General features: G+C 31.9%; 3 protein-coding genes and 1 long non-coding RNA gene across 5 annotated transcripts; 2 read left to right on the plus strand and 2 right to left on the minus strand.

Moving 5' to 3' along the window:
• Positions 1-3,937: 3,937 nt before the first annotated feature.
• On the plus strand, positions 3,938-4,902 carry LOC126660460 (uncharacterized). Its single transcript, XR_007635359.2, has 2 exons — positions 3,938-4,030; positions 4,563-4,902. It is a non-coding gene; the product is annotated as an uncharacterized LOC126660460 (long non-coding RNA).
• A 1,149-nt stretch (positions 4,903-6,051) lies between these two features.
• Positions 6,052-7,156, plus strand: LOC126660437 (histone H2A-like). Its single transcript, XM_050353954.1, has 2 exons — positions 6,052-6,385; positions 6,723-7,156. The coding sequence occupies exons 1-2, from the start codon at positions 6,176-6,178 to the stop codon at positions 6,966-6,968; spliced, it is 456 nt and encodes a 151-aa protein (XP_050209911.1). The 5' UTR covers positions 6,052-6,175; the 3' UTR covers positions 6,969-7,156.
• A 1,167-nt stretch (positions 7,157-8,323) lies between these two features.
• On the minus strand, positions 8,324-8,944 carry LOC126660453 (histone H2B-like). Its single transcript, XM_050353980.1, has one exon. The coding sequence runs from the start codon at positions 8,878-8,880 to the stop codon at positions 8,446-8,448; it is 435 nt and encodes a 144-aa protein (XP_050209937.1). The 5' UTR covers positions 8,881-8,944; the 3' UTR covers positions 8,324-8,445.
• A 1,563-nt stretch (positions 8,945-10,507) lies between these two features.
• Positions 10,508-14,305, minus strand: LOC126660422 (soluble inorganic pyrophosphatase 4-like). Of its 2 annotated transcripts, XM_050353922.1 has the most exons (9): positions 14,137-14,301; positions 13,184-13,370; positions 13,056-13,084; positions 12,399-12,464; positions 12,195-12,302; positions 11,955-12,020; positions 11,740-11,860; positions 11,357-11,438; positions 10,508-10,765 (listed from the first exon to the last, which is right to left on the minus strand). In XM_050353922.1, exons 1-9 carry the CDS (start codon positions 14,143-14,145, stop codon positions 10,723-10,725), a joined length of 711 nt encoding a protein of 236 aa, XP_050209879.1. In that variant the 5' UTR covers positions 14,146-14,301; the 3' UTR covers positions 10,508-10,722. The 2 variants fall into 2 exon arrangements, with proteins under 2 accessions (XP_050209879.1, XP_050209888.1); XM_050353931.1 differs by lacking the exon at positions 12,399-12,464 and having other exon boundaries at positions 14,137-14,305.
• Between the last annotated feature and the right edge of the window lie 6,425 nt (positions 14,306-20,730).

Consider the following 20,730-nt stretch of genomic DNA (forward strand, 5'->3'; position numbering starts at 1 on the left):
ATTTTTTCAAAAATACCTAAAATACCCCTAAGGTCAATAACAAAAACCAAACCAACCTAATCTAACCAAATCTAAAATCATTCACCTAACCAAATCAGATATAAACCATGATACTTAAATCACCAATCAACTCAATTAAATCAAACCATCCAACCGAAACTTTCACCCGCCGCCGCCGGTTTTTTCCGGCCACCACCGTCCATTGCCGGAAAAAAAATTATCCAAATAATAACTCCTTTAATTTTAAAAAATAATAGTTATTATTTTAAATTTAAATTTTTTTTTTAAAATTAATTTAAACCCACCGGCCGGTGGGTCTGCTCTGTGCAGCAGACCCACCGGCCGGTGGATCTGCTCTGTGCAGCAGACCCACCGGCCGGTGGATCTGCTCTGTGCAGCAGACCCACCGGCGTGGGTCTGCTATTTGCAGCAGACCCACCGGCGCCGGTGGGTCTGCTGCAAAGAGCAGACCCACCGTGGGTCTGCTCTTTGCAGCAGACCCACGCCGGTGGGTCTGCTCACGGGCATGAATTAAAAAAAGTATTATTTTTTTATTTAAATTAAAAATAATTATTTATTTAATTTTTAAATAAATTTAGGTTTGATTAGATTTGTTTGGTTTGATTTGATTGGGTCGGTTTTAAGTGTGGTTAGATTGAAGTTGTCTGATTTGTTTGTATTTATTTACAGTTTTGAAGGGTATTTTGGTCAATTTATGCGAAAAGGGGTTTAGCTGATCATTAGGTAAAGTTTAGGGGGTTTACGGCAGCTTTTTTTAGATCAGGGGGTTTAGCGTAAGGTACCCCTAAAGTCAGGGGCCGTGGGTGATTATTAGCCCAAAATTACTCCCGCTAAGTTTAAGTAGGCAAGCGTGCGTGATTTATTAAAGTTAGTTTTCAAAGTTACGCTTTTTCATGTATAAGAATATGAGGCCCTATATCATTGTTTCTCTTATTCTTTTACCAAATTGATTTCTATTTTATTATTATATTTGTCAAATTAATAGTTTTGTCTATATATAAAGAGAGAGATTTTGATTTTTTTTATTCAGTTTTTTTATTTGATTTTTACTAAAGTGAATTTATTTTTGATAACTTTAAATTAAATAAATTGTTATATGATTAATGCTAGTAATTATATTTTATTATTGTACACATATTTTAATTATAATTATTTTTAGTTGAATATTTATTATTCCCTCCGTTCTATTTTAGTTATCCATTAACAAAATATATTTAGCTTTAATTAGATGTCCATTTATTTTCCAAAATTTAGTGTTAATGGTCTGAAAAAATTTATACTTTGTAACCCTTTTTTGTTTGTACTTTAATGTTGTAAAATTGTCAATTTTCCCCAAATCCACACTTTTCGTTTCAATTGCACCCTCAAATATCAAATTTTACACCTTTTGGTTCCAATTACATCCTCAAACATCAAATTGACCTATTTTTTTAATACTTTATATTTTAACATATATTTAAATAGTTACCAATGTTATAATTAGAACAAAAAAACATTGGATTTCAATTTTTGGAAAAAAGAGTTTTTGTGTTTTAAATATAACATTAAGCGCAATTTAAAATATATGTAAAAATATAAAGTATTGATTTGAATTTTTTTCAAATGAAAAGAGGTTAGTTTAATGTTTGAGGGTGCAATTGAAAATAAAGGTGCGGATTTGGGTACAATTGACGATTTATAACATCAACGTGCAATAAAAAGAGGCTAAAAGGTGAAGGTTTTTCAGACCATTAGCCTAAAATTAATTATTTAAAAACAATTATAGTATCATTTTTAATTATAATAATTTCTATAATGTATCATTTATCATTAAATTTTATTCCAATTCAATTGATTACTCGATAATTAATTTTATGTTGTTTGTTGGTTGCTCATTGGTTTCTGTTTAGTTGCTTTTGTGTTGTTTGTAAGTTGCTCTTTGGTTGTTTATTGTATAAATATTATTTATTTTATTTTATTGGTTGTTATTATCAAATAATATTATAAGTTCATTTGGAAATAAGGTACATAGAAATATTGAATACTCTACTTTTTTTTTTGAGAATTGAATACTCTACTTTAAAATGATGTTTACGACCAACTCTTTTTATAAAAAAACATTAGCAAAAATATGACTGTAATAATTTATAAAAAACGACGCAAGCTGTAATACCCCGTAATTTTAAGTAATTAATTATGCCACGAGATTAAATTGGAGTAATCAAAATATTAAAAATAATATTTTGAGGTTTTGAATATTAAGAAAAATATTCGGAAATACTAAGTTTAATAGTCAAATGGTAATAGTAAGGTTTGACTATTTAAGGTTTTTAAATTAAATCACGGGAAGTGATTTAATAAATTCGGAATACGTAAATTAAATTTAAACGTAAATTTAATTTATACGTATCCGTAAAAGAATATCGTAATAATTGGAGTTTAAAATTTAAATCGAGAATTTAAATTTTAATAAAGGGATATGAACGAGATTAATATAATAGAGAATACGACTGGGCGTCGTAGATAAAAATATATTGATAATTAAAATATCAATGTACCACTCTAAATGGAGAGTTTAAGATTTCGGACAAAACCCCGAAATTAAAATGTCGAAATTCGGAAAGCTCGACGAGTTATGGACGAATATACGTTAAGATATATATAAATATATATATTAAAAAAATAAAGAAAATAAAAAGAATAAGAATAGTGGAGGCGGTGGCTAATAAGGAAAAAGGCTTCCTTTAGTCCCTGAATTCTTTACTTTAATTAGTTTTAATTATAAACTAATTAAATGGTATTAGATTTTCTAAATTGAAAATAAAATAATATTTAAGTCTCGAGCGAATAATTTTGATGTCATTATTCGCGAAATAATTCGAAGAAGCTACGGTCCAATTTTTATTAAATTTGGACGTAGTAATTTTATTTAAGTGGGACTGATTTGGACCTAATGAATTTTTGGAGATTTATTAAAAATAAAATATAAGTCGGATGCGAATAAAAATTATATTTTTATTTGTTTTATATTTTATTGGATTTTTGGATAAAGTTTCGTAAAATTTGGAATTAGTCTCCGTTTGGGCTACGGACGACTAATTAAAATCAGAGTTAAAGTGCATGATTGAACTAGTACCTAATGGTACTTTAGCCGAATCATTTCTCCATAAATAGAGAAGAGGGGCAGCCTCACTTCCTTGCGCAGGGAAGGAGGGACCTGCTTGCTAGGCTTAGCAAGCAGAGGTGAGAAGGTTCTGGCGCGGCGCGATCCGATTTCGCGATTCCGACTTTGATTTCTTCGGTAGTCCGGTAGTACGAGGTAATAATCGATAATTAGTAATCGATTAAATAGAAAATAAATTAAAATATTATAAACGTAGGAAGCACGTCGGGAATCGGCCCGGAAACGAAGTTCCGAGGGTGGCCTGACGGTGTACACGAACGTGCACAAGGTGCACGAACGTGCATTGGCCAAGGGTTGTGCACGAACGTGCATTGGCCAAGGGTGTGCACGAACGTGCACAGACAGTGCACGAACGTGCACAGGCCCTGTACGGACGTGTAGTCCGACTCCGACGGGATCTTTTCAGGCGGCGAATCCGAGGGGACTTCGCCTAGTAGGACGGTGTGTTTACCGTCAGTTAGTAAATGTTTAAAGGTGAACGTTTTAAAATGATATAAGTCTATACGTTAAAACGATACGACGTTTTAACTAGGCTCTATATTAATCAATGTGATTAATGTTAAAAGGACTATAAGTCTATACCAAGAGTGGTATTATATATTGAACGAGAAGTTCAATATTGAGATTAGTTCATGTGTTTGTTTATAGAGTCGTCTATAAACAATAGTTATTTGAGTCTATCGTTTATACGATAGGACTAGAGTTAAAATTCAATGTCTAATGTGTTTTGACATTTGAATTTTAATTAGATCCGACGAGTGGTCGATTTAGCGAGCCAAACACCAACGTGTTTGACTGACAAGCTTGTTTGGAGCTTACGTTTTTGAAAATGGGGACGACAGTACTGTGAGTTTTACTTTGTGGTTTTTACTTTTGAATATTTATATTTAAATTGTTTTTAAATAACAAATCGCAGTAGTATAACTTAACCATGAAAGATCCATTGGAACAAGCTTCCTATTGGTTGTCAATAGGACTGTGTGATCACCAGTAGTGTTTTTCGATACGAGCCTGTGTCTGACATAGAGGTCAGTTAATGTCATTGGGCGTTGGAAGTGCTAGCGACCCTGACTTAACAGTCTGAGACGGCAGTAACGGTTACGGTCACAGGCAGTACTGTGATGGCAGTTTCACGGTTACGGTCCAGACACCCGGCTTAGACGGCAGTGATTCAGTTCACGGTCTAAGGCCTATATTGTGTAGGTTGAGACCCATACAATAGTTTGTCTTGTAGGGTTTCATCTGGATCGACTAATTGGTAATATTTTTGATATGTACAAATGTTTTACATATATGCGATTTAAATATTCAATTGTAAATATGTGAACTCACTCAGAAATATTTATATTTCTGACCCTCCCCAATGTTTACCTTTCAGGTAATCAAGTACGAGGTCTGACTTCCACAATAATTCCGGAAGTCAATGTCAGCCATACCTCTAGAGCTGCAAGTAGTTGGGTACGGGAAGTCTGTCTTTCTGTTTACAGTAGTTCAAACTATTTTGATAAACTCTGATTGAACTACTGTATATAATATATGTTTGAAAAGCTGCGTGTTTTCTAAAATGCTATGACCAGTTGTTTGAGAGATACACTGGTTTTATGTATTTAGCATTTTAGTATTGTATTGGAAACAGAGCAGGTGTGTCAACTGAGATTGATGTTTGCGCTCTAGTTTCTTTAAATACAATCAGGGTCTTAAGACCCGGTTTTCAGAAATATGTTTACGTTAAACGAGAGAAAGGTTTTAACGATATTTTCTGAAAACAGATCATATGTGATATATGATCTTGAATTGCGATCGCGTTTTTAATAAAGGTGTTAAAGTGTTTCCGCAACGAGGTTGCAAACCTTTTTATGTTTTAAAACGCGAAAAATTTATAAAGATTTTTAGGCTTGCTACGGGTTTCGGAGCAACCACTCCCATTCCCTAGCGCCGGTCGCGATCCATGAATTTGGGTCGTGACACAAGCAACTGAACATCTAACAAAGATCAACCTAATAGAAACAAATTGAAAGATAAAAAAATTGTGTTAAAAAGAGTTATCCTGCTTTAAAAATCGAATGTAATTTTATTTTTATATTCTCATTAAACATATATATAACGTAAATGAATAATACATATCTTGAAAATATTTATTATATTTTTATTCGATAAGAATATTTAATCACCTAAAATAAATGATATCTAGAAATAATAAAAGATAAAAAGAACTATGTTATTAGCAAATGTAAAATTAGATGAAAAGTGTTAGTAACATATAATGACTTGATAAAATAATAATAAGATATAAATAAAAAAAAGTTAAAAAATTAAAACGACAAGTGTTTTAATGTATAGGAAAAATGTTTACATATAAAAATAGATGAACATATAAATTTATCACATTTATAAATTTAATTAGTCAATTAGAGCTGACCATTTTTTATTAGAGTTTATTTATTTGAAAAGTGCAAATGCTGACATTATTGAGAAAGAAATTAATATGGCAAGGGATTGAAGGAAAAAAGCGTTGGGGTGAATATATATTTCATAAAAAAGCATATTTGTGCCAAAAATTTATTGACAGCGTATAAAAGCTAACCCCTTCATTAAAAGAGGTGTTTATGGACAAAGCCTTATTATTAGAGCTTGGCCAACTAGACCGAGCCTTTAAATGTTATTTTCTATAAAATGAAACAGAAAAATTCATTATAAATTTTCATGCTGATTTCCATAAAAAAAAGTGTAAAATCGCGAATCTCTATCTCTCTCCTCTTCTAATTGGCCCATTTCAATTGACAAGGATTGCCAACGTATCTTACTACAGCCGTCGATTCCTCAAATCCAACGGTGCCAAATGCTCCATCCAAGAAAACCAAAGCATCAAACTCCACAACTACACCAAAAAGCTCCGTTTATATCTGCTCCCTCTCCAACTCAAATCCATCAACCCTCTTCTTCCACAAATCCCAGTCGCCCAAATCAATAATCTGTTTGTTTCCCGAGAAAATGGACACCGGAGGAAAGATGAAGAAAGGAGCCGCCGGAAGGAAAGGAGGCGGTCCTAAGAAGAAACCCGTTTCAAGATCAGTCAAAGCTGGTCTTCAGTTTCCCGTCGGTCGTATCGGTAGATATTTGAAGAAAGGCCGATACTCTCAACGTGTCGGTACCGGTGCTCCGGTGTACCTCGCTGCTGTTCTTGAGTACCTTGCTGCTGAGGTATTATTTTAATTTTCAATAATCTGAAAACCTAGATTCGTTTAATTCTAGGATTATTTTAATTTTCAAAGGTTCATTTTGCCCGTAAACTTAGTACATAAAAAAAACACTATGCATTTGGGATTTTGTCAAATTTTACCAATTTAGCTTCAAATTATTCAATAATATTTTGTCACATCAACTCCGATTTTTATATAATGCACTAACTATTTTTTGAAAACTCGAGTAAAACGAGCCAAAATGCCAAGTTCAGACTTTTTTTTTCAAAGCCATGAACTCCGCCTTAATTTAGAATTGGGAAAGAAACCCTAATGTGGTGTGATTGATTGTGATAAAGGTGTTGGAGTTGGCTGGGAATGCGGCGAGAGATAACAAGAAGAACAGGATCATACCGAGGCATGTGTTGTTAGCAGTGCGGAACGACGAGGAGCTTGGGAAATTATTGGCAGGCGTAACTATAGCTCATGGAGGAGTTTTGCCCAATATTAACCCTATTCTTTTGCCCAAGAAAGCTGAGAAAACTGTGTCTTCTAAAGAGCCCAAGTCTCCATCCAAGGCTACCAAATCTCCTAAGAAGGCTTAGTTTATGTTGTAGTTTTTGTTTGTCATCCTGTGTATGTAGTTTGGTTCATGTGTACCAAAGGGTGATGGTATTTTTTTGTTTGTTTAATTCTAGGATTATATTAGGACCATTGTGTACTCTTGTGGGTTTATGTGTTCATGTAGAAGAACATTATGTATCATATGAATTAAATGAATTGTTCTCTTCTATCTTCTTGTTGTGTTGCTTTTATTATATTGGAGAAATGAAACTTGATTCCCAGATGCGGTTAATCCAAGAAACTGTAATAGAGCAAAGACTTCGATCTAGAGTTGTAAAGGGATATAGATTTTTTTGAGTTCTGTTTGAGTTTGGTTTTATGTTTAACATTGAGAATTACATCATCTGTTTTATGAGTCCAACATAGAATTTGGGTTATTGTCTTGTTGTTCTAACTTCTAAGTACAACCACAAATCTACAAACCAATGTTTTCTAAGTACAACCAACAAAACTAAAAAAAATCAGTAAGAGGGACTTTAAATTCAATTTTGCATTTTCATCTTACAGATATTTATCGTAGGTGGTATTTGCTAAAGTTGTTTTAGATTTTTTATGTTCTGTCAACAATGAAATTTGAAATATAAACCTCGTTCAAAGAGTCACCAGACTACATATGTTCTGAAAATTGAAAATACTAAACAAGATCCAGTATTAACTTAACAGAATGGCACAACATTTCACCATTGTCATCTTCCCCTTCAAATATGCTCAAACAATTTTACAGAAGAGGGCAGTTTAGCAACAAAACAAGACGATATTGTTCTATCATTCTCCAAAATTAGCAATTGCTCCAATCCATATCATCAAAAAATGGCCATCGTTCACATCTATAATAGAGCAAAAATAGCGAACACTACTTCAATCAGCTTCGATCCATACGACATCATATACAAAGGAAAAATTACTAAAATGTAAAGAAATAGTAGAATTATAGTTATCCCCTGAACAGTCTCGTTAGATACCATATACTTTCTTGAGTTCAGAAGCAACCTCAAGAGTTTTTGCACACTTGATTTGTTACCGATATCACAGAAAAAGGCCATATTTAATTACAACTCATCTAACTACAATGGCTTCGTAGATTTTTTTTTAAATAGACCGAATCTACCACACCATATGATCGTCCTCCTCCCAATACATATCTGCACAATTGTTCTGCTATTTTTTCCAAACAATTGACAACCATAAGACATCTAAAATGACCAGATTTTGCAAAATCACAGTTAATTTTAGGAAATAAGCCATGACTTTCAGACCAAAATTACATGCTGAATTATTCAGATACAATGCAATTGCTTCATTTTACAGACGGATATCCCAAATCATCATCAAGCTATTTACCAATTCCATTTTATTGAATCCAATTAAAAGAAACAAGCAATCCCATTAAAATATATTCCAACAAATTACAAAACAATTAAAAAAAAACCCTAATCCAAATCACCAACACAACAAAATCTAAGAGCTAGTAAATTTAGTCACAGCTTTAGTCCCTTCAGAAACCGCATGCTTCGCCAGTTCCCCGGGCAAAACCAATCTCACCGCCGTCTGAATTTCCCTCGATGTAATCGTGGGCTTCTTATTATACCTGGCCAATCTCGCAGCTTCTTGCGCAAGCTTCTCGAATATATCATTGATAAAACTGTTCATAATCCCCATCGCCTTGCTCGACACCCCGATATCAGGGTGCACCTGCTTCAGCACCTTGAATATATAGATCTTGTACGTCTCCACGCTCTTCTTCGCCTTCTTCTTCTTCTTCTCCACGCCGGCGCCGCTGCCTCCGATCTTTTTCTCCGCTTTCGGCCTCTTCTCCGCCGCTGCGGACGCTGCCGGTGCTTTCTCCGCCGCCGGTTTTTTCTCCGCTGGCTTCTTCTCTGCCTTGGGTGCCATTATGAGGGGAATTTAATTGACTGGGGAAATAAATGAAATTTGAGGAATGTAGGGTTTTTATTTCTAATGGAAATGGGGGTTGTTTGTTTATATAGGGAGGTGAGATTGATTTTGATTGGTTGGTTTAGAACTTAGAGGATCGCTGACGTGGTTTCCATCGTGAGAGTTTAGTTTGAAAGTGATAGACGGTTCAGATTATGTTTTGTAACTAGTTGTGTCTGGTCCGCTTTTAATTTGGAAACGTGGTAATCTGTCAGCGATTTTTTGCCTCCTCAAAATATAGCAAAAGACTCACTTTATCCCAGGAGATCCGACCGAAAGATTAAATAAAATTCTGAAGTCGAGGTTTGCTCAATTATCATTCCGAAGTTGTCCAAAATGGATCACATTACACCGAATGTTGACTCTATTAATTTTTTCCGTCTATGGCACATACAAAAAAGTTCACAAACATCATTAATTTTTAAAATACTTACCAATTTTATATTTATAATTTTTTAACCATCTTCACCATCTTTTTCATTTAAATATCACTAATTAAATAATATTTAGAATTTAAATTATTTATTAAAACAATCGAAACTCAATTAAACACTTAAAAACCTAATTAAACACTTTAAAATTCAATTAAATAAATTGAGATTCAATTAAATCAATCGAAATTCATTTTAAACCTAATTAAATTTAATTAAATCAACTAAAACAATCAAAATATTCCAAAATCACCGTCGATTTTTCTTCCGAATTTATTCTGAAACGACCCGATATTTTTAGGCCACTACCGCCTACCAACCACCGAAATTTTTTTCGACGTTCTTCTCGGGCCTGTTCTTCCATGGGAAGAACATAAACGATATATTCTTCCCATGGAAGAATAGAACCTGTTCTTTTATGGAAAAACATGCCGGAGAAGATCGTTGGAAAAAAAATTCGGCGTTCGGTAGGAGGTAGTGGCTAGAAGAAATCGGTCATTTCAGAATAAATTCGAGATAAAAATCGATGGTGATTTAGTAATATTTTAATTATTTTAGTTGATTTAATTAGGTTTCACTTGAATTTTAAATGGTTTAATTAAAATTTTGATTTATATAATTGAATTTCGAAGTGTTTGATTGAATTTCGATTGTTTTAATAAATATTTTAATTTCGAATATTATTTAATTACGATTCTTCTACATGATAACAGTATTGTACTCTAAACTTCGACTATACTTTTTTTTTTTATAAAAGCTTATTATTTATTTTATTTCATAACAAAATTATGATATGTAAATTTAACTTTGTTGTCAAAATATATCTTATTATAATTTACATTAGTTTAATTTCACACCCAAAACTTGTAACTAAAACATCATAAAAAATTTAAATAAATATCATCATAAATTATTGGCTAATGTATTTATGTAAGTTTAAAAGAAATAATAATGATTAAGAAATTAACTGATTCTTGTAAAAAAATAGGACCCACCTGATATTTTTTCTTGATAGGTTATTGGTTTCGAATGTCAATTTTTCCCGAATGTTTTACACATGTATTTGTTTCGAATATCTCTTAATGAAGAATTATTTTGACCTTAAAAAAAAATACATCAAGAAAAAAAAATAACAAAACACACGGACGGAAGGATAAAAGAGAATAAGCATGGTTTCATATATATTTCATTCAAACCTTAACTATTTCATTTAGTGAACTGTGGTAGTAATTAAAATTTAACAGAGTTGATCATGTTGTCGTCGTCGTCGTCATCTTGATTAATCGCAAGTATATCATAACAAAACCATTCAGAAAGTATATCATGTAGCTCATAATATATTATATATAACACCATGGATCACTTTACATCAGCGCCTCAAGCTTTCCACTATGTAGTCTGCATACAGATTCCTGCATCAACCACACAAACACCACAAAATCAACAAAAAAATTAGTACTAAACCAAATTCAAGGGTAGACAAATATATGACTCATTTCTAAATTTTATAAGTTTTATTTTAGAGTTCGAACTCGAGCTCAATAGAATAAAGGAGAATGAATTAGACTCGACTCAGTTATCTGCATAAAAAAATTAAAATTAAATTTTATATTACTTGAATATGTATAACTATGAAACCTAAAGAAAATAATAACTACAGCTTAATTGATCCTGCAAGTCCGCCAGAGTTGAGTGTTTTGACGTTCAGATTCGATTTGACTAGACACAAGTAGTTAAAACTCGACTTTAGATCAATTTTGAGAATTTTACAGAAATATTTTGCAATTAAGTCAACTCGACTCAATTACATCCTTAGACACGATGTACAGCTCGAAAAACTAATGTTTGATCAACCTAGATATACCAACATCTTGCTGCTTTCATTTGAGATTATCGTACTGTCAATTATTTGAATTCTGAAATTGTATTTCGTAATCAACATATAAATTTCACAAGTAGATGTGTGTGCATGTCAAGATCAGGGAGGTTGGTATGTGGCTTACATGGAATGCTGAATTGCTTTACAAGCATCAGTGGCAGGAAGAAAGTCGTTAACAGCAACTTCCTTGTTTTCATTTTTTTTGTCTGAGGATGTTGTTAAGGAAAATAAATGCAAATATTCATACTTCTAAGGCTTCACTAAGAAGAGGATAGCACTGAGCATACCTAGAAACAAATTAAACAGTCTATTTGGTTCATCTTTTGATTTGGTTCAGTTTTATCAATTTGATTTGCACTAAAAATGAAATGAAATTCTTTTACTCTCAATGGAACCAAATTGAAAACTGATATTTTTTTTTTATAATTCAAACTAAATTTATCAGTTCTATTAATTGGTCTGATTCAATATTTTTCACTAGGAATTAACATGCAGTTGAAAGGATACAATCTTCAAAGAAGCGGCGGATCTCAGCCAAACGATGTGGTGGGAGTTCCTTGATATCATCAAAGTGACGATATTCAGGATCATCAGCACAAACAGCAATGATCTTATCATCTTTCTCACCCTAATTAATCAAAAGGAGACAAACAGCTGTTACTATCACTAAAAAACTATAGGCAAAACAAAACAAAAGAAATCAACTTCCTCTAATAATGTACCTGATCAATCATTGGCATAAGCCCAATAGCTTTAGCCCTAAGAAAGCATCCCGGAAGAACAGGTTCCTGCATATTCATTTTTATATATTCCAATAAGGTTCCACATAAGAAGAGTATGTTCGAGTACAAAATAAGAGGCAGAGCACCAAGCTTCAGGGAATATCAATGAAAGCGCCAAAATGCTTCGAAGAAAGTGTGAACTCATAAGCAAAATAAGATGCTGAGCAATAAACAAAGTACCTGCATGATAACCAAGACATCCAAGGGATCATTGTCCTCACAAAGAGTACGGGGGATGAAACCATAGTTGTGAGGATACACAACTGAGGAGTAAAGGATACGATCAACCTGCACACATATGAAGATTTAGCCATTTAGTTTATATCTATACATTTTAATTAAATGGAAATGCATAAGAAAAATGAGCTTAGCATAGGTGAGCACCTTGATGAGTCCAGATTTCTTATCAAGTTCATATTTCACCTTGCTTCCTTTCCCTATTTCAACCACCTGCATATAATTTATCCATATTTTAATACAACCTCTGGCAGCTCAACGTTCGAATGAGTCGTAATTTGATTATAATAGCTTAGCCAAATTTCCATATTTCTAGTTTAGAAAATTCTAGTTCAGATAGAATTGTCAAAGTAAACAGCAAAAAGTTTGGTAAATTGACAAATTAAATATTGTTATCTCACGGTTATTAAAATAAAATCCAAAAATTAACAAATCTGAATAGAACAAACCAGAGCCACTCGAACATAAAAGGTGGAACAAGTAAACAAAAAAAAAGTTACTTAAACCCTCATGTTGTATTGTGCCCATGCTTGTTTTGTTGTACCTCAACACAACACAACACATCCAAAGATTAAACAAACAAACAACAATAAAGACAAGACAGTTGGATTTTTAAACCTATATTGACAATAACTAATCGAAATTCTATCAGTTGGCAACAGAATTACGAGGTCAACGTGGCCCCAAAATTGACAAGTAATAAGAAAAAGAAACACTATGTCTGATCTGAAAATGCAATAACGCACGCAAAATCCAAAGTTTGTGCACATCAGATGGTGACTTAGCTAAGTTCAGTATACTCACACAGTTGAATATCTTTGGAGCTCCAGGTCCTGCATCAAAATGATAAACAAAAGTGTAAACAAAGTCACCAAATCAATAAATGAAAGCGATAATTAAATAAATACTAATTCTGAATGGCATGGCCTTACCTATTTCGAGATCATGCCAGGGGTGTGCAGCAACAGACCTCCTGCTCATGGATGACAGAATCCTTTCATTGAGAGGTGGATGAGATAATTGTTCTGAATATTTTTGTGGGACAGGAACCTTCTTTGGAGCCTGATCAGTTGGTGGAACCTTCTTTGGAGCCTCAGTTGGTGGAACCATCTCTTCAACCTGAAGTAACAAAAAGATCAACCATTTGATTGCACACTGTTGTTATATTGAGCATAAACTAAAGAAAATCACCATCTAATAAATTCTGCATTCACAACACAAAATCATTTCACTAAACAAAGATCACAAAAATCACATGAAAATAAGAACCATATAAACACATGAAGAAAAAATCACAAAATTCTGGGATTCCAACCTTAAAGTGAGATTAAAAAAAAATAGAATAGGGTTATTGATGTAAAATATCCTCATCTTTCGCATTTTTTTTGATTTAAGCACACAAAAAAACATAGCATCGCACATTCCAACTTTTTTATTTTTAACATAAAAAGCCAAACCTTTCATGTTGTGGCATTTATAGCCTAAATACTTTATAGGATGTCGTTTTGGTCATTCAAAACAGCAAAAACGACATCAATTTTTACGAAAATAACTCACAATACGGCACTGGGCTACATGATGAAAAATTTGGAATGCAAGATGAAACATTCAATAGATTATGCTTAAATCAAAATAAGACAATTATGAACGATGCTCAACACAACAACACAATCAAAATTAGGCACCGCAGAAATGACAAGAAATAAGAACAGTTAATACAAGCTTCTGTACGGACACTAAATATCTACTATTAGATTGAAAATCAGAACAAGAATAAGCAGATAGAAAAAACAAGAGCAGATCTACAAAGAACAGATAAAAAAAGAAGAATCAGATCTAAGAAATTAAAGCAGAACAGGGAAAAAAATGGAGAAATCAAACGGACCTCCAACATTGAGAAGCTTGAAGAAGAAGATTGAAACGCAGATCTGAAGAAGAAATTAAAGGAAGAATATAAATGAGAAGTAAATATATAGAGAGATGGTACTACGCCTTTCCCGCTTTACTTCGCCATTTTAAAGGGTACTTCGTAATAAAACAAACAAAAACTAAAGCACAAAATTCTTGCGTTTTCAAAATGTGAAGGAGAACTGGGGTTGTATTCATTTATAGTCCCTTATATTTCAACTATTTCCTATACCAGTCCTTCTATTTTATTTTATAGCAAATTAATTCTATAAAACTCTTCTGGTTCGACTAAAACATCAAACCAGCCGCTCAAAAATTGATATAGACGACTGAGGAGAACGAGTTTCGGACTTTTTAATCTTTTGGTATGCAACTTGACCAGCTCCCAACTGAAAAAACGAATGTACATACTGATACTACAGCGCTTTTATTATTCAAAGTAAGGCCTTTTTTCTTAATTTGATTCATAAACTTTTGTCGAGTTTTTTTTTCTTTCGCTATTTCTTGCGATGTCTTCGCTAGTAATGATTTTCTAATTCAGCAGGTTTTATGGATCTTTGAAAGTGGTCACTCCACCACTGTTTTTAATTTGTATTAAAAAGTAAGACTAGTCTAGTCCTCGTGATAAAAGGCCATGCACTAAACAAACATATTTCAAATTTTTCTGCAACGAGAACACCAAATGAATCAAGGACTTGTTTTTCTATACAATTATAAATTAATTCGTGAGATAGAATCAATATACTATAATTTTGTAGTTTTTGGTCCAATTTTTTTAGAATATTTGTCATTAATTTGTTGATATATTGTATATCATTATTCATAAGTTTAATATGGTGATAAAAAATTTAAAATTTTAAATGTGAATTTTAGTAAAAAAAAATGTGTCAAGAATTAATGATTATGATTTTTTATTACATTCATTAGAAAAATATAATGGATGTTTTTATTACAAAAAGAAACAGAAGGGCCTCTTTACGAAAGGGATAAAATGCCAAGAACTATAGATGAAAATTGTCCGGAGAAGTACAGAAAGAACCGAATAAAAGTGAAAAATGCTGGTGGAAATAAACCAATGAATATTCTTTTTTCTGGTCGGATCAATTTGCTGTCTTGGTTGCTTGCCAGCTGTTCGCTCGTTTTAACACATGTTCATTTTTGATAGGTTGGCTAAATTAGGCTATGTGTATGGTGACGGAATTCCAAACGGTCGTATGGTTCAGTTTATTTGGTAGTACGTTACTGTTGATTGTGCAATGGAAAACTAAAAACGGCTGTTGCTTAACAGTTTAGTGAACAATAAGTTTTTACTTTTTTTTATTCTATTCTCCTAGAATTAGGAAACTTTAAATCATTTTTAAATAATTTTAAAAATACTAATCTTTAATAAAAAAAACTGAATCCGGTGGACGAACCAATAAAACCACTAGTGTTCATTTCAACCGGTTAAATCAGTAAATTACAAATGCAAAAATAAATTTTAGTTGAATTAAGGTCTAACTAATTATTAATAATTCAATTGATTCATCACTAATCTAACCAGTTGTTTGATCCGAGTTAATTAGTTTTACCTAGTCCAGCCAAATTGTTGACTTTATAGTAGAGGTGGCAAATGGGTGGATTTGGGTGGGTATGGGTTGAGTTTAAATGGGTAGGGTCATAAATGGGTAATCTACCCATTTATGACCCGTTTTAATTTTATATGGGTACCCATATCCTTATAATCCTATATGACCCTAACCCACCCATTAACCCACTTTATATGTATAATGTTAAAAATTGACTTTTCAAAATTTAAATTATGTTACATTTTAATTGTACATCTTGTGAGAATTAATGAATTTTAGAGAGAAACTTTTAGAGAGAATATGTTTCGGAAAAAAATACTTTCCGGAAAAAAATATTTGCCGAAAAAAATTCCGACAAAAACGTTATTTTTCCGGGAAAAGATATTTTCCAACAAATATTTTCTGAAAAAAAATTTATGAAAAAATATTTTCCAACAAATATTTTTCTGAAAAAAATATTTTTCGGAAAAAAAAAAAACATTTTTCTGAAAAAAATATTCAAATTCTACTTATTTCATTAGTAACATTAAAGAAAAAATAAATAAATTAACAAAATATAGTCTGAATCATTTGTTCAAATCATTAATCAAATTACAAGTTTATCATCCTACTCAAATTCAAATTAGGTCAAAATCATTTGTGCAAAGCATCTGTTCTACAATATGTTCCATACAAGTACTACCAAATCAAAACTAGATGAAAAATGTATTGTGCTGCCCTTGTTTCCATCAACCGAGTCCGTTTCCAACCGAAGTTTAAACGTTGCTTGGAGGACGACCTTTGGATAATTGAGTTCATCTTTGTTAGTACACTTGGAGGATGGCCTTCAGATATCACCATTGTCCTGCACTTCAAAAACAACAATTAACATTAATGCTAGCCTATATATTAAACCAAATTTATACATGCATTTCGCAGCCTATATATGCTCAACTTAAACAATTTCAATTGCTCCATAAATTGATAACGTGTAACAAAGCAATAAAAACATGTACAACAATAAGACCAAACAAAGTAAAAGAAGCAGATTCAATTGCTCCATAAATTGATAAGGTGCAACAAAGCAAGAAGCAGATTCAATTGCTCCATAAATTGATAAGGTGCAACAAAGCAATAGAAGCAGATTCAACAATTGGACCAAACAAAGCAATAGAAGCAGATTCACTTAAAAGATATAATGAAAGATATTAAAATGCATACCTAAGTAACCTTTGTGAATGAACAAGACATGGAATTGCATAATTCTTCAAAATCTTCAATCAGAGATTCTTTCTCGAGATCTTCTTCAATAAGAGGTACCCCATATAACCAATCTCGAGCACATAATAATGCTTCTGCATTTTGAGGCAGAAGAGAGCTCCGATATTTATCGAGAATCCGTCCTCCAATACTAAAAGCAGATTCTGAGGCAACCGTGGTTATAGGAATACTAAGAATGTCACGAGCCAACAATGAAAGTTCTGGATATCGAAAAAAATTATCTTTCCAATAATTAAGAACCTCTAAATCTGCAAACTGTTTTCTATCAAGCCTAGGTTCTTCAAAATACAAATCCAATTGCGATTTGGCTTTAACAGAGCCAAAAATTTCACTTTCAAAACTATCAAACTCATCAACATCATCCCCCGTAAAACAAGTAACAATTCTGTTTGATCTAATAGAGGTTGAATCTTTAGCAGATGAAACCATATACTCTTCAAAGAGAGAATACAATCTGTTACGAATATGAAGCACACGATCTTTTGATTCGATACCATCTATTTTAAACAAACAAAATTCCACAAAATCCAACTTATAGCGAGGATCTAAAATAATTGCTATGGATAAAATTTCACTGTAAGAATGCCAATACTTATCAAATTTAATCTTCATTCTTGTAGCCATTCTGCTAATTACATCCTCACCATTTCCTAATTCTTCCAATAAACGCAACTCAATCTTCCACACTCCATGAAAATATAAATTTGCAGTCGGATACTTAGTTCCAGAAAAAAGTGTAGATATTTCGGAAAAGGGTTTTAAAAGCTTCATTATTCTCTCAGCTTGAAGCCACTCTTCTGTTGTAGGACAAGAGGTATACTTAGTATCAATTAAAAATAAATGTTGAAAAGCACGCTGAAAAAGTAGAGCACTCTCAATCATTAGATATGTCGAATTCCACCTAGTTGGTACATCTTGTCGTACTTGCCTACAACTTAAAGAACACTGCAAAATACACTCAGCAAATTTCACCCTTCTCGCATTACTAGCCCTAACATACTTTACGCTCTCCCTAATTTTATCTATAGAAGATTGAGCAACTTTAACACCTTCTTGCACAATCAGATTAAGTATATGAGCTCCGCACCGCACATGCAAAAAATCACCATCACACGGCAAAAACTTCCCTAAAAATTCATATTTTTTCAAAATACCCACCATCGTATCATTATATGAAACATTATCTAGACTAATTGTGAATATTTTTCTCTCAATACCCCATTCTTTCAACAGGCTAAACATTTTTTCAGCTAGCACCACACCACAATACGGAGGTGGAACATAAGTAAAACACAAAATTCTCTTTTGCAATTCCCAATTTTCATCAACAAAATGTGCAGTGACAGTCATGTAATGATCAGTAGTGATTGAGGACCACAAATCTGATGTCAAACAAATTCTACTAGAAGTGGAACCTATCAGGCATAGAAGTTTTTCTTTTTCTTTTTTGAAAACTTTTATAACATCTGCCTTAGCTGTATTCCTAGAAATGGTTTGTACATTTGGATTCAAATAACTATTAACATTCCTTACTCCTTCATGCTCCACATATGAGAAAGAGTAATTATGTTTAATTATAGAAATTGCAACCTTTTCTCTATAAATTTCTTGGTTTAAAATTGAATGCAACGATCCACATATTTGAAGTTCTTTCTTATAACAAACATCAATGTGACGCAATAAATTTTTTGTTCCATAACCTGGACTAATTAAATATGATTGCCCACACCATTTACATTTTGCCCATTGTTTACCATCATCTAATTAATCGAGTTTATCAAAGTGATCCCATACTTGAGACGTACATTTTCTACTTCGTTTAGAACTGCAAGTAGCACTTTCTTCAACCTCAGTATCTTGCTCTTCTAGTGACATGATAAGAGGGTGATAATTAATATGAAAAAATGATGTCCAGAAGCATGGCAAAAAATAAGGAAACCTGCATAACATAAAAATGTACATATTAATATAAAAGATATTGACAGTGAAAGACACATCCAATAAAAACTTGAGAGATTTAGATAACTAATTTTGAATTATATTACTTTACAATTACTTAGTTTATTATAGCTTGATGTGGCAAGTTTATATCGATGTCAAGACCAATTTCGTAGTTATTTGATTAGATTAAGCTGACGAAGAAAATTATATGCTTTTAAATATAAAATATCCAAAATCAAATTGAAACCGAATAATGATCAACTTAAAACGAAACAACAATAAAAAAAATTAAATTACTTGGTACCAAAATTGTCTTCATATCTATATTGAATTAATAAAGAAAAGAGTGGATGCACAGGTTAAAAAATTCAATTATTGAATCAAGCATATATATTTTCAGATTATATGCAATCACATAGTAAAACATTATTTCAAATAATCACATTTGACTGTTGGTCGTTTTTTTAAAATACTTAATTGAAACATTAAGATTACACAATCAGAATAAGCAATTAAATTTCATACTTGGTCTAAGCATACATGGTTTCCATAGATTCCACAACAGATTATGCTAATACAAGTTTCCATTCATCTACTATCTTGCTTAAACATGTTAAATGATAATATTTTGTTATAATTCACAAATTTAGTGATGAACCCATTTACCCAAAAAGGAAAACGAATAAAAGAAAATTACCTGAAATGAGAAGAAGAGAAGTTCTTCGTTTGAACTGAGAATGTGACTATTAGTTTATAGATCGAAGAAGCACAATAATATTTTGTATTATCAGTATAAAAGCTTCATGACAATCCAATTTTCCCAAAACTGAGCAAACCCTAATTTCAATAGCAATTCAAGTCAAATTAGAAAAAGGAAAGAAATAGGTCGATGTCTCTCTGATATTCTGATATCCTCATAATGTGATACTCAAATTATTGGGTACCCATACCCAATGTAACCCAGCCCATCTAAATAAAATTTAAAATTTTATTACCCATTTATTTTTACTTACTACCCATTTATCACCCATATCCTTTATATCATGGGTGGGTATGGGTGGGTAAATGGGTATGGGTGGCATTTGCCACCTCTACTTTATAGCAAATCGAATTAGATAATATGCTAATTTCTGGTTCAATCGGTTGGTTAAATAACTAAAATTTTATACTATTAAACATAATATTTGAGTATAAATTAGAATAATAAATTTTAAAATATTAAGATATTTATATCTAACTTATTTTAAATTTAACTTTTTTGCTTATGAATATTTTTGTTTCAAATTCTATCAAATCATTTTAAAATGAACTCCATAGTTTAATAAATTTTTTAATAATGATAAAAATACTTCTCATATTCAAAAAATATTTCTATATTTATTATATTCTATAAAAAGGTATTTTTGAATAAATTATATAATTATTTTAAAAATAATATAATTTATATCAATTTATATTTATATGCTCCAAATTTATTTCATTTCATAATTAAATTATATATTTTATTTCTTTTCATACTTTAAAATATAATATTTTTAAGTGTTAATATTTATAGGCTCAAACTAAAATAAAATAAAACTTATGTTTTTATACTTTCATATAATAGTTTCACTTTTAAACTATGGACCCATGAAAGTAAAGCAATACATGCTCTCGCAAATATCTACACCAGTCAGTAGTCTTTATGAAGAGGACTCTCGATGTTAGCTTTTTTCTGTTATCTAGCTAAAAAATTATATGTATACAACTATAATTTTTTAACACCTTGCAATTTCATAGCACAACATCTCCTGTACCTTTAT

The sequence above is a fragment of the Mercurialis annua genome, linkage group LG1-X (genome assembly GCF_937616625.2).
Source record: "Mercurialis annua linkage group LG1-X, ddMerAnnu1.2, whole genome shotgun sequence".
NCBI classification, from domain to species: domain Eukaryota; kingdom Viridiplantae; phylum Streptophyta; class Magnoliopsida; order Malpighiales; family Euphorbiaceae; genus Mercurialis; species Mercurialis annua.

Bases quoted from the DNA above. Each gene is read 5' to 3' on its own strand.
- LOC126660437 (XM_050353954.1), top strand. From the start codon at position 6,176: ATGGACACCGGAGGAAAGATGAAGAAAGGAGCCGCCGGAAGGAAAGGA. The intron at 6,386-6,722 runs GTATTATTTTAA...ATTGTGATAAAG, and splicing joins TTGAGTACCTTGCTGCTGAG to GTGTTGGAGTTGGCTGGGAA.
- LOC126660422 (XM_050353922.1), bottom strand. The intron at 11,439-11,739 runs GTATCCTTTCAA...CAACATCCTCAG, and splicing joins CCGCCGCTTCTTTGAAGATT to ACAAAAAAAATGAAAACAAG. The intron at 10,766-11,356 runs GTAAGCCACATA...TGGTTGATGCAG, and splicing joins AAAGCAATTCAGCATTCCAT to GAATCTGTATGCAGACTACA.
- LOC126660453 (XM_050353980.1), bottom strand. From the start codon at position 8,880: ATGGCACCCAAGGCAGAGAAGAAGCCAGCGGAGAAAAAACCGGCGGCG.